Source organism: Rhineura floridana, chromosome 5 (assembly GCF_030035675.1).
Source record: "Rhineura floridana isolate rRhiFlo1 chromosome 5, rRhiFlo1.hap2, whole genome shotgun sequence".
Classification (NCBI taxonomy): Eukaryota; Metazoa; Chordata; class Lepidosauria; order Squamata; family Rhineuridae; genus Rhineura; species Rhineura floridana.
Window position 1 is genome coordinate 460,625 of NC_084484.1, and position 14,441 is coordinate 475,065.

The 14,441-nt window shown below is 39.2% G+C and overlaps 1 protein-coding gene across 11 annotated transcripts in view; it reads right to left on the minus strand.

The window, feature by feature from the left end:
* The window catches only part of CFAP99 (cilia and flagella associated protein 99), a 207,489-nt gene that overhangs the window by 142,766 nt on the left and 50,282 nt on the right, over window positions 1–14,441 (minus strand). For 9 of the 11 annotated variants that reach the window (XM_061629779.1, XM_061629775.1, XM_061629776.1 and 6 more), the window contains 3 exons: window positions 11,935–12,079; window positions 3,239–3,333; window positions 737–849 (listed from right to left, as the gene is read on the minus strand). In XM_061629779.1, coding sequence (XP_061485763.1) covers window positions 737–849; window positions 3,239–3,333; window positions 11,935–12,079 — 353 coding nt within the window. The remainder of the gene's footprint in view (window positions 1–736; window positions 850–3,238; window positions 3,334–11,934; window positions 12,080–14,441) is intronic. The other 2 variants (XM_061629783.1, XM_061629784.1) reach the window with 2 other exon arrangements.

The following is a 14,441-nucleotide window of genomic DNA, read 5'->3' on the forward strand; positions in this document are numbered from 1 at the left end:
AAGAAGGGCAAGGATCCAACCTAGAAGTGGTTGCACGCACCAGTCCAAGCACCTTGTCAATGTCCTCAAGCTGTACCAACTGAAACTCATCCAGAAAATCAGGACAAGACTGTGCTCTGACTCCAATGTTAAATATCTTAAATTAATTAAAAATCAGCCAGGCATTTTTTAAACTTTTAAACTGCAGAAGATGAAGGTCAGAGTGTGGGACAAAGTCAGTAGTAGGTTTACTGGTACTCTGTGAACATGACTGATTTTTAATTAATGTCAACAAATTATGAGACCACTGACAGAAGAAAGTCCAAGAGGGGTCTAGATTTTTTTCTCTTGTTTTACACTTTGAACTCTTGAGTCTCTGTAAGTGTTTTGTGTATCACCATGAAAACTTAAGCAGGTTGTTAAGCGAGCATTTCTGAGTTCAGGACTATAAGATTTGTAAGGTTTTGTTTTGAATTGAGCTTATGGGAAACAGCAGAATGGCATGGGGGTATTTTCAGTTTAACATTATGAAATGCGAAAAAATCCATGCTGGCTATATTATAGAGCCACTCTCATTGCTCTTTTTTAAAGCATCCATGATGAAGTGGAATTCTTGGAGGCAAGTGATGCTTAAGATAATGTAATTGTCATTAGTTTATTAATAGACCAGGCTGCAATCATATGCACATTTTTCTGTGAGTAAGCCCCATCAGGTACCTTGGGACTCACTTCTCAGTAAACATGAACAATTACTTACCTTAGCAATGGTTCTATCCAGTTATCTTTTACAAAAACAGAATCGTATATCTGGCTCCATTCATCTTTTATCCAAGTGCACAAATTCGTGACATTGAAAAAGAATCTAAGGAACTAAAAACAATTTATTCGTTAACTAAAGGAATTAAAATCAGAGAAAACCCAGTAGCTACCTTACACAATGAGAGCGATTTTGTATTTTGGTTGGCCAAATAATTGATTCCATCCACTCCTATGTCTGTTTAAAGTCTGTTGAGATTACTGGATATCCTGCAACCACAGGTCCTTCCACCCGCAGTACCCTATACCTCCTAGAAATCTGCTCCATAAATCTGAGGAGGGGGGAACTGTCCAGAAGAGTATGGGAGGTGGCGTGGGAGGGTTGCAAGGGGAATTGGCAGAAATGTCCTCCCTGTTTCATTCAGCAGGAGCCTTCACTGAATCTCAGTCCCTTCTGTGAATAGAAGAAGCCCTTCCGTGTGTTGAAGGGCAACTTTGGATTCAACCCATAAGGTAGTGTTTCATTAACTGAGGAGCACAGAATAATGATGTGGTGGACAACCTTTGTCTGGAGATTGATAAGGGAACTTTTTATTATTATTGATGTTTGGATGTCTCAGTGGCTTTTTAACTGTAGGTCATGATATCTGATTACATTCTTTAATACATGGGGATTTTGTTCCTTTTTAAAATTTATAAAATTGCCTTTATGCTTTTCCAAGTTTCTATAACAATGCCCAAAACATAAAAAACTGTGCAACACCACTGTTTCAAACCAACCCACAAACAATAAAAACTAACAGGAGGCAATAGTTTTATTACTTTCTACCAGAATGAACCTAAGTAATAGAGCTGCCTATTTATCAGGTTCAGTTCTATTTCCAGAATTAACTAACATCCATATGAAGCCACTAGATAACTTCATACATAGCTTGGCAATGTGATGTCAGTTATATGGTGCTGTCACTCATCTCTATATTTCATTAACAAATTTTCCAGATGTTCTGTCTCAGGCAGTGGCTGAAGCTGGGGGGATGAGTGCTGGACAGATTTCAGAGACACAGAGTCATGTACTGCTAGTCCCTGGATTCAGGAAGCAAAGGCAGGTCAAGCAGAGGTCAGATTTTAGCAAGACAAGGTAACACAATGCAGAGATTATGCCCAGCTAAGTCGAGCAAAGCAAATCAGAGGACAGCACAGGAAGCAGACCTGACACTGAGCCATTTAAAATCAAGCCTGGCCACACCAGCTGGAAAGAGCAACAGATAAGAGGCAGCTTTACCACTGGAAGGAGTGAGCAATGACCTTATTAACTTGTGTCCTCCCAGCTCCCATCACCTATCTGAGCAAGAATGGTGCCGAGTACAAGTGGCTGCCTCAGTGTGAGAAAGACAACCTACAAAGGACAGCTTCTGGAGCAGGGAGCAGCCCTGATGCTGAATTCCAGGCTCTTCATTTAAAATCAAGCCAGGCAGTTGCTTACCACCACTAGGGGCAAGTCTGAAACAACAACATCAACAGAGGTTGCCCCTGTGAGGTCCCTTAGGGCAGTGTTTCTCAACCATTTTTATTTTTTTGTTGCTGGACTACAACTCCCATCAGCCCCAGTCAGCATGGCCAATGGTCAGGAATTATGGGAACTGTAGTCCAGCAACAAAAAAATAAAAAAAGTTTGGGAAACACTGCCTTAGGGGAACCACATGGATGACGGCATCTCCCCCTGGAGGTTTTTCTGTAGGGAGTGGGATTGATGGCCACCTGAGTTCAAGGCAGGAGACATAACATGAACTGACTCTGGGTGAGAAACTGGGTCAGTATAGTTGGTTGGTATTGTTGTCTGGGTGAGACCAGAGGACGGGGGTGAAGGATGGCACCCAAGGTGGGTGTCCCCTGGAAGGATGGTTATGAGTGTCATTCAGTCATGAGGCCCTCAAGACAATTCACTGCAATCATAATAGTCATGACAAAAAGTCTTGTGACACCTTAAAGACTGAGGTCTACTGGCACCTTCATTGACATCTTTTCAGTGCTAGGTAAAACCTTTTTTCCCAGGTTATTGATACACAAAGATGTTGTTTTGTTACCAGTGTACTACCAATGGTTTTTTTATTGTATAATGTATATTTATTTATTTATTTAGATATTTATATACCACTTAATCATTCACATTTCTAAGCTTAAAAACATTTATTACAACAAATATGTTGTAAGATCTTTGGGTAATAAACAACTAACAAATCTAATAAACAGTAATACTAACAACAGTAATCTTTGCTTACTACAATGTTGCATATATCTTAATTGTTCTAATCATGTCACTTTCATAGGTGGTTGAATACCTGGCTCACTACTAATATTATTAGATAAATGTTAAAGAGTAACTGGCTTTTAATTGCCATATGTAATTTAAGATATCCTGGGGGGAAATTAACCCATGTTAGCTTACAAAAATGTTGTTTCATTTTTGTTAAAAATTTTGCTGAAGCACAACTGTTTTAATTACCTTACATATTTTAGCAGCATCCACTGACTTGATTATTCTCCTGAAATGCTGAAGTCCAAGTTCCTCCAATTTAAAAGTGGCCAAATAACAAACAACTATCAGAAACAAAATGCATTAGTATTATATAGACTAATGACTACTTTACTGGACTAGTGTAAAGTCAGTATATAACAGAGGCTCTCAGACTTTCAATCCCCAGGCCAGGACCCACTTGAGAAGACTGAAAATTACTGAGGCCCACCAGTCACAAAATGGTGGAGCAGAGGCACAGCATGTCACAAAATGGTGGCAAAGTCTGGCATCATCAGCTAGCAGTTACAGCCATAATTTTCTATTGATATCTCATCCTTCTTTAGACATTTCCAAATTCTTTGCCACAACAATTTCTTTGTGGAAAGGAGTTTCATGGTTTGGCATTTCTCAAGCTTAGTACAAACAGTATGTCTGGAGGTATTGTGACTCTGCCTCTACATTTTAGACAGAATTCATTGATCCAGAGTGAAGTAGGCTTTTTATTTTGTATTTTTCACTCTAGTGCCCCTCAAAATATTTTTACTCATCTCCTGTAATTTCTTCTCCCCTTCTCCTTTCACATGTAACACGCTCCTTACCCACCACAAACTGCCACTTTCATCTCTCTTTCTATTTCCCATTTGGGCATTTTTAAAAACAATATTTTTAATCTCTTTCTAATTTTTTCCAATAACTCCTCTGGCCCTTTCCCCTCAGGGAAAAGAAATCTCCCTTTCCTTCCTTCCCACCTAACTCTGTCTCCTGACCAGGGATGGACAAATCTGTCAATTATGGTTCTCCAATTTCTCATTTTTTCTATCTTTTCTCCACATTTCCACAACAATTTCTGACTTTTTTAAAAAAAATGTCTTGGAACATTTATCAGCATTTTAGTGCAAATTTCTCCTAATAAACATAGTTTTGTATGCAGTTTGACTAATATACACATTTTTGCAAGTAATTTGCCCTGATATAATGCATTTTTGTATATTATTTTTACTGATATATGCATTTTTGTGCACACTTTACCCCAGTATATGCATTTTGGTACACATTTTTGTACACATTACTTGGCTGGATAATTTACTTGCATAACTCTGAAAAATTCTGAGAAGTGCAAATTTCAAAGGATGGCTGTTTCAAAAAGCAAATTTTTGTAGGTTTGCCTTTAACTGTGAACTGAATAAAATTTCTTCCCCATCTGACCACCTTTAATCAGCATTCAAGGAGTTGCTAGAGCAAGCATCAGTCTAACTAAAAGGCCACAGGACTAATTTTATTAGTGAATCCTTGATATTTTTGCAGATGTCCATATATTTTTAAAATTATATTCCTGCAGTATGGGGATTAATGTCAGGACAACAAAAATAGGTTTTGCAAGCCCTTGTGGTCACTAAGAGACTTATAATTTGAGCCTGGAATTAGACCCCCACTGTCTACTATGCAGTGATCTGAAGACCTCACTGGTCTGGCTAAATTTGAACATATTTCTTATAGATGCCAATTTCATGTGGATCTCTATCCTTAATGTGAGCTGATAGTGTTTTTTATTATTTATATGTCTTTTTGTTTCCTCCCCCCCTTCATTAAATTTGCAAATAAAAATTGGGGGGGGAGTTCTATGACAATACTGGAAAAATATCTGTTGACTTTGAACAAAAAAAGAATTTTCATTTATTGCAATTGTTCAGTTCACTTTCTAAAATAAGTCATATGGTAAAGTCAGCTAGCTATATTGTAGGAAAAATTCCAAAGCTCATCATTATACAAATATGTTCAAACTTTAAGCAATCTTAAGAGTACAATCCTAAACATGGTTTCTCATATAGCTCTACAGAACTCAATACAACTTAGTATCTAGCAAGTATGTTTTGGTTTTCAGCTTTAATGTCCCAAAGACTAGATACACATTTACTTGGGAGTAAGCCTTACTGCTCTCAGTTGGATTTACATCTGTGTTAATATGCATAGGCTCTGGGTCAATATGTATGCCACAGATTTATAAAATTAAAATTCATTCAAGCATACATCACAAAAGTTATCTGCAGAAACCATATGTAAATATTGGCAAAACATGTCAGGCAATTATACACAACTGAGAAAAAGGTCCTCAAGCCAGCCTATATTCAAGGTTGGCTATGTTGGAAGTGGGGCAAGAGCAACTCCTGTTTTGTTCTTTTGTTTGTGCTCCAGAAAGGAGATAGAGCTAGGGTCCTTCAGATGGATAGGCTTGTTTACCTTTACCTGTGATGCTCTGACTGACTTCCTTCTGTCGCTAGACTGTGACGTCTTTAGGGAAACTTACCTGCCCCTCCTCCTTCTGCCCTTTCCGGCTTTTTCCTTTGTCCTCTGACTCTCCAGGAGAGAGGAGACATCCCTTTGTCTCTGCTCTCTTCAAGCATGGGGCGTTATGCCTCCAACTTAGCTAGTTAGTTAGAACTAGGTTTGCTTTTCTATCTACTATGTATTTCTCTAAATAAAGTAGCTTTTCTTATTTTACTAAATCTCAAGTCTCCGTGATGCATGCTGATGAAGGGTAAAAGCCTACTTTCTTAGGCAAACGCATGCACATGCTGGCACACTCGCATTTCAACATCTGCTGTTACTCTGCTGCTGTTGTGTTGCTTTAAACGAAATTAAGCACAATTACACACAGTGCAACAGGCTAGGGAAACCTTTTTCAGAATATTGATTTGAACAGAACTAGATCAGACAAGCCAGTTATAAGGATACTCAGTTTTGAACAACTATTTGCATGCTACTTATTTTAGAGTGGCATATGTAAGCAATATCATACTTCGGTGTTGGACGTTCACATTTTTGATCCCTGAGGCCCACTTGAGAGCTGAAAACTGTTGAGGCCTACCCATCACAAAGTGGCTGTGCAGGGGTATAGGCAATCACAAAATACTGACAGATGGAGGCAGAGTCTAGCATTATCCACGGCAATTACTGACATAATTTTCTATTGGTATCTACTTTGTTTTTGGAAATTGCTAGCTTCTTTGCCTTAGCTATTTCTTGTGGCAGGGAGTTCCATCATTCAGCTTTCCTTATGCTAAATACAAATTATGCAGCCACGAGAGTCGGCATGGATTTTTCGCATTCCACCATGTTAAATTGAAAATACTGCTCATGCCATTCTGCTGCTTCCCATAAGTTCAGTTCAAAACAAAACCTTCCAAAATTTAGTCTTGAACTCAGAAACGCTTGCTTAACAACCCTCTAGGTTTTTACTGCAATACACAAAAAACTCAGAGAGAATCCAGACTTTAAAGTCTGAAATACGAATAAAATAATCCAGACCCCTCTTGGACTTTTATTCAGTCAGTGATCTTAAACTGCAAGGGTGTTTTGGTGGGGTTTTTTTTTTGCCTATTAGTGAATATTGGCTCTTGGTGTATTGTTTTCCCAGCCTCTCTATTTTACGCAGAATTTGCTGATCCAGAGACTGTAAGCAGAGAAGGCATTTTATATTTTCCCAATCATCCCCCCTATTTTACTCACCCCCTTTAGGATGCACACCTTAACGTGGTGAGGATTTGAGAGTGCTGAAGAAGCTGAGAGCAAAGCCATCAGGACTCTAGACCAATACACTGGACTCCTAGCAGGGGCACCCAAGGCAGAATGGTCAAAGCTGAAACACCAGACTAAGATGCATCCAAACTCAGAGGAAGGCAATGGTAAACCACCTGTGAATACCTCTTACCATGGAAACTCTATGAACAGAGTATCCAAAATGCAACACGAGATAGTACTGGAAGATGAGACCCCCAGGTCAGAAGGCACTCAAGGAGCTACTGGGGAAAAACAAAGGACAAGTATGAGTAGTGCTGTGACTAATGACCCAGTTGGGTCAAAGCCGAAAGGAAGCCCAGAGGCTGATGTGCACAGATGCAAAAGGAGAGTCTGGAGTTGTACGACGCACACAATAGGAACATGGAATGTGCGGAGCATGAACCTGGGAAAATTAGAAATTGTCAAGCAAGAAATGGAGCGTATCAATATTACAATACTTGGCATGAGTGAATTAAAATGGACAGGAATGGGGCATTTTCAATCAGGCAACTACAAAATATTTTATGCAGGAAATGAGAAATCAAGAAGAAACGGGCTTGCTTTAATAGTGAGAAGTGATGTAGCAAAAGCAATTAGGAGCTACAACGCAAGGTCTCAGTGAGTGATATCAATGAGATTAAATGGGAAACCTATTAACATAACCATCATCCAAGTCTATACTCCAACTGCAAATGCAGAAGAAGAATTGAAGAGATTTTACACAGAAGTACAGGAGGAAATTGATCACACACCAAAACAAGATATGATGATAAGCATGGGGGACAGGAATGCAAAAGTAGGGAACAGAGAAGAACGAGGAATTGTGGGGAAATGAAGCTTAGGAGACAGAAAGGAAGCAGGAGAAAGACTTATTGAATTCTGTGAAGCCAATAATTTGTTTCTTGCAGACACATTTTTTGAGCAACCAAAAAGATGACTGTACACATGGACATCACCAGATGGTCAATATAGGAATCAAATTGATTATATAATTGGCAATAGAAGATGGAGAAGTTCCATACTTTCTGCAAAAACAAGACCAGGAACAGAATGCAGTACAGATCATGAAATGGTCGTATTGAAAATCAGAGTAAAGCTAAAGAAGAAGAACACAGCAATCACAATGCCAAAATACAATTTAAATAACATCCCAGAAGAATATAAAGATCAAATAAGGAACAGATCTGAGGCTTTAAACTTAGTTGACAGAGAACCAGAAGAACTATGGAGTGAAGTCAGAGACATTATCAGGGAAGAATGCAAAAAGACAATACCTCTAGTTAAAAAGAGAGAAAGACCTCAATGGATGACTGAAGAAACTCTTAAAATGGTTAAAGAGAGAAGGAAAGCAAAAGCGAAAGGAGATAGAATACGACTAATACGTAGGGACAAAGAGAACTATTAAAATAGTTATTGTATAGAAATAGAAGACAACAAAAAGGGTAGAACAAGAGACCTACTCCAAAGATTAGAGAAATGAAAGGGAAATTTAAACCACGAGTAGGGATGTTGAATCATCAACAGGGAAACACACTGACTGACCGAGATGAAATAAAAGGAAGATGGAAGCAATACACTGAGGAACTCTATAAAAGAGATTCCAGGATGACAGATTCATTCACGGAGGAACCATATGATGAAGAACCAGAAATTTTATAATGTGAGGTAAAAGCTGCTCTTAAAATACTTGGAAGAAACAAATCACCACGAACAGATGGCATACCAATAGAGTTGCTACAAGCTACTGAGACTGAATCTGTCCAAATTTTGACAAAAATCTGTCAATAAATATGGAAAACTAAACAATAGCCCACAGACTGGAAGCATTCAATATATATCTCAATTCCAAAGAAAGGGGATCCCACAGAATGCAGTAATTATTGAACTATTGCCTTAATATTCCATGCAAGTAAAGTAATGCTCAAGATTCTACAATAAAGGCTCTTACCATATATGGAGTGAGAAATGCCAGACATCCAAGCTGGATTTAGAAAGGGAGGAGGCACCAGAGATCGTATCGCAAACATACGTTGGATAAACAGACCAAGACAATCACCTGTGCTTTATAGATTACAGCAAAGCCTTTGCCTGTGTAGATCATGAAAAACTATGGAATGCTTTAAAAGAAATGGGGGTGCCATAGCATCTGTTTGTCCTGATGCGTAACCTATACTCTGCACAAGAGGCTACTGTAAGGACAGCATACGGAGAAACCGATTGGTTCCCAGTCGGAAAGGGTGTGAGACGGGTGAATTTTATCACCCTATTTGTTTAATCTGTACACAGAACATATCATACGGAAAGCGGGATTGGACTAAGGTGAAGGAGGTGTGAAAACTGGAGGGAGAAATATCAATAATTTAAGATATGCTGACGATACAATACTTTTAGCACAAACTGGTAATGATTTGAAACGAATGCTGATGAAAGTTAAAGAGGAAAGCACAAAAGCAGGACTACAGCTGAAAGTCAAAAAGACTAAAGTAATGACAACAGAAGATTTATGTAACTTTAAAGTTGACAATGAGGACATTGAACTTGTCAAGGATTATCAATACCTCGCCCCAGTCATTGACCAAAATGGAGACCATAGTCAAGAAATCAGAAGAAGGCTAGGACTGGGGAGGGCAGCTATGAGAGAACTAGAAAACGTCCTCAAATGCAAAGATGTATCACTGAACACTAAAGTCAGGATCATTCAGACCCTGGTATTCCCAATCTCTATGTATGGATGTGAAAGTTGGACAGTGAAAATGGCGGATAAGAGAAAAATCAATTCATTTGAAATGTGGTGTTGGAGAAGAGCTTTGCGCATACCATGGACTGTGATAAAGACAAATAATTGGGTGTTGGTTAAACGAGAACTGCTACTAGAAGCTAAAATGATGAAACTGAGGTTATCATACTTTGGACACATAATGAAAAGACATAATTCACTAGAAAAGACAATAATGCTGGGAAAAACAGAAGGAAGTAGAAAAAGAGGAAGGCCAAATAAGAGATGGATCGATTCCATAAAAGAAGCCACAGACCTGAACTTACAAGATCTGAACAGGGTGGTTCGTGACAGATGCTCTTGGAGGTCACTGATTCATAGGGTCGCCATAAGTCGAAATCAACGAAGGCATGTAACTACAATTTTTACTCATCTCCTGTCATTTCTTTCCCATTTTTCTTTCATGCTTAACTTGTACCCTATTCTTTCCAAACTGCCAGTTTCTCTCATCCCTCATCTCTGCATTTTTTACATTCACTTTCTCCTCCTATAAGTTTCACTCTTTTATCCCCTTCCTCTCCATCTCGTTTATTTTTGTAAATAAGCTTTGATCTCTCTTTCTAATTTCCAATGTTACTTCCAGCACTTTCCCCTCAGAGGAGGAAGAACTCCCTTCTCTCCCCCCTTCTCTGTCTTGTTCCATTTACACTCAGTTTCATTTTCCCCACACCCAGCATACAGACACTACCTCTCCAGTTCCCAGTGCTGCTCCCAAAGGCAAAGTTGTACTGACATGCTGCAGGCAGCTATCACAATAGAATTTGCCGGGACAGCCTTCCTGACTCCGCAGGAGACTGGGCAGAAAGAATTCGGGTGTGGGGGTGCAATTGTGTGAATGAAGAAGCCAGAAGGTACAGTAGCAGCCCCGGGCACTTCTCCTGTCCTTCTCCCTCAGTCCATCTCTCAGTTATTATTATTTAAATTTATATCCTGTCCTTCCCTCCAAAAGGAGCACAGGGTGGCAAGCAACTGATAAAAGAATAAAAACATCTTAAACACACCTTAAAAACAATTCCAATACTGATACAGACTGGCATAAAGGAATCCACTGAAGAAGCTTGTTTAAAGAGGGAGGTGTTCAGCAGGCATCGAAAAGACAACAGACAGCACCTCTCTAATATTTAAAGGAATTCCAAAGGGTAGGTGCCACAATACTAAAGGCCTGATTCCTATACTATGCGGAATGGACCTCCTGATGAGATGGTATCTACAGGATGCCCTCACCTGCCAAGTGCAGTGATCAACTGGGTATGTAAGGGGTAGGTATAGAAGGATCTGCCCGTTTCGGTTCTCTCAGTTTCTTGTTTTTCCAGTCTTAAATTCAGTTTTCCATATTTCTGCAGCAAGTTGCAATTTAAAAAAAATCCTCATAAAAATTATTCAGCATTTTAATGTGAATTTCTCCTACTAAAAGCATTTTTGAATGCACTGTCAACAAATGTACACATTCTTGCAAGCAATTTCTCTTAATATAATGCATTTATATGTTATTTTCACTAATATATTCATTTTTATGCAAAATTTCTAATAGATGCATTTTTGTAAACATTGAATAGTAATCAACAATAGTCTTAGTAGACCCGCTGAAGTTAATAGACATGACTAATTTAGAGTCATTAATTTTAATAGGTCTACTCTGAGCAGATCTTGAGAACAACACATTGGTTGGTTAGAGACCTGCATAGCAAAATTCAAATAAGTGTGAATTTTGAAGGATGGCTGTGTTTCATTTCTCACATTGTTTTGGAAAGTGCACATTTGATAAATGTGGCTTTAAATGAATCAGAAAGGATTGCAGTGATGAGTTCTTCCTGAAAGTGCAATGAGACCCCACAGGTGGTTCTCAACCCACAGCTTGAGAAATGCTGCTTTAGTACAAATACTGAAATTCAGAATATCCCATCAACATTTATCTTAATAATTGACATAGCTGCTAGCCATGATGGCTGTATACTACCCTCCAGGATCAGAAGCAACCTGCCTCTGAATATCAGTCACTGGGGAACATCAGCAGAAGAAAGCTATTGCCCTCATGTCTTGATTGCTGGCTTCCCATAGGCATCTGGCTGGCCACGATAGGGAATGGCATGTTGTACTAGAAGACTTTTGGTCTGAACAAGCAGGGCTCTTCTTATGTTCTTGCAAAGCAGTTTGGCTACTATCCTAAATGTACTTTGTCCACACAATTAAGCCCTTGCACTATACTAGCAGGAAGTTTTGTGCTGTTGTTTGTATAGCCATAAGCTTATCAGGTAATAATAACTACCATAGACATATTTTCTCTGTCATTACATTCTAACTATATAATATCTACCACTACATCATTATAATCTGATTAGATAATACCTACCAACATATAGATTACGCTCAGATAACAGGCAATGTTTTCCATCTCTGATATAAAATGCATTAACAACCACATCTAATAAAGGTTTATATTCTATACAGCCAGATAACGTTGCCATCAAAAAGGTTTCATCTGTTACACTGAAAGCCTGTAGAGATAAAATAGATGACAATTTGAGGAGCAAAGTCCAGTGCATGGAATTAATACCACAATTCTCTGTCAAATTATGACATGAATTATCCCACCTTTCTTTCATCAAGGAACCTAAAGATGCACACTGCTTAGCTTCAGCAAGGTAGTGGCCTCATGTGCCTTCAGAAGTCATACAGCTGCCCAATACTGTACCTACTTTTAGTTGCACCAATAAAACAATTCCCTGTTATGTCTGGTTAGCTCCGTCATTCTGACAATGTCAAAATAGTTCAGGGCCTATTAGTGGCCCATTAGCTCCATTCGGGTGGTCTGCAATGTGTCTGTGGATTTGTGGCTGAAGACAGAAGAGGGCACATCCATCACATTAAATATTCATATTGATTTGTAATTGTATTTTCATTGCTTCTTTTATATTTTATATTGTATTTTATTGTATTACAATTTGAATTCTATGGAATACAATAAAATGCAATACATAAGAAATAAAATACAAAATAAAAATATAATTAAAACCATGCAGCATCTACTACAGTGTATTACAATTGCTACAACAGGCTAAAAAATCATTATGTGGTCTGCCAAGACCCTCACCAAGTTTGTGGTCAATTTTGAAATGGTGCATGGGAAAACAAGTTGGAGAATCACCACAGAGCTGACAATCCAAGGTCTCTAACAATATGAAGCCTACACAGTATTATTTGGAAAAGGCAGCACCTTGTTGGGCATTGTGCTCTTCAGTTTCCCTATCATCACAACTATCTACCCCTGGGTGAGGTTAGCCAATGTGGTTGAGAGTTAGTTTGAAGGAGACTGGCCTGGTTCTTGAAGTGGACAAAACATCATGTTATGTGTAGAGGAATGTTTTCTGTATTCTGCCTTGTGCTCATTGTTACAGGCCTTTCTAAACCATTTTCTATAAAGGTGGAACACCCAATGGATCCAGTCCTCTTGTCCCATTACCAAATCTACAATGGCATTTATCATGATGTGGTACTCTGTGGAGTCCCTTGCGGTATAATCTAGTTAATACTTGTCTTAATGAAATCCCAGCAAAGTATTATTGCCCCATATCTCATCACGTTCACACAAGACACAACAGCTGGTGTTACTTATTGTTACTATATGTCCTCTATACATGTATAGCATGATAGCCAGTGCAGTACAGTGGTTAGACTGTTGGAGTAGGATCTGGGATACCAGCATTCAAATAGATACTCAGCGATGAACCTCACTGAGTGACCTTCTACCACTCACTGCTTCTCAGCCTAATTTACCTCACAGGATTGTTGTGGGGATTAAATGAGGAAGGGAAGAACCATGTATGTCACCTTGAACTCCTTTGAAAAAAGGTGGTATATAAATGCAATAAATAAATAAATAGCAACACACGTGTACCAAAACTACACATTTGGCTCTTTAACCAAGAACTATTGTTCCTCACAGCATAATCTGAGCTTTCTAATGGGGGAATTATCAAGACAAAAAGCCAGGGCTTAAAGTAATGAATCTCTGGTCTATGGGCCAGATCAAGCTGGTCAAGCCTTTCATTAGTCCCTGGTTGCCTGCCAATCTTGTCTGTGGTGTGGTAGCAGCAACTCCAGTGGTGACAATAACAATGCAAACAGAGTTGGTGGTAGCACAGAAGCTTCTGACAATATTCGGGTGAGCTAGTGTGATGTCACAGAACTCTCAAACATTCCAGCTGTTTAAGGGCCAAAGCTTTGTTTGAAACCAGTTCCCAGTTCAATCTCTTTCTATAGAGGAAAAGTTGCCAATTTGGCTAGGATTAAAACCTCATACGTAGGGTTGCCAGGTTCAGGGCCTGAGACTGATCCTGTATCTTTAGAAGAGAAAGTCAGCCAAGTGCAGGTGATCTTGCAACACTGTAATGGGAAAAACAACAAGGTGGAATTCTCCTTTTCCCCTGCACAACTTTTAAAGATACAGAAGACCTCTTGGAGGCTGGGCTTGGCAACCAAGAGGTCTTCTGTATCTTTAAAAGTTGTGCAGGGGGAAGGGAGAATTCCACCTTGTGGTTTTTCCCATTACAGAGTTGCAAGAACACCTGCACTTGACTGACTTTCTCTTCTCCTAAACATACAGGATCAGTCTCAGGCCTTGTACCTGGCAACCCTACTCACATGTTCCAGAAAAGAAGCACTTCTGAGGCATGACGATGACTTAAAAGGAGGATGAACACGTTAAAGGGCAGAAAGCCCAGAGACAAAATGGAAGGGTGCAGAATAGGCAATAGACCTGCGGGGGGGGGGGAGGGAGACAGGAACATGGAAGGAGATTTGAAGGAAAAGGGCAGAGGTAATATGGAACTGGGATTAAGAACAGACAAATGAAAGAGA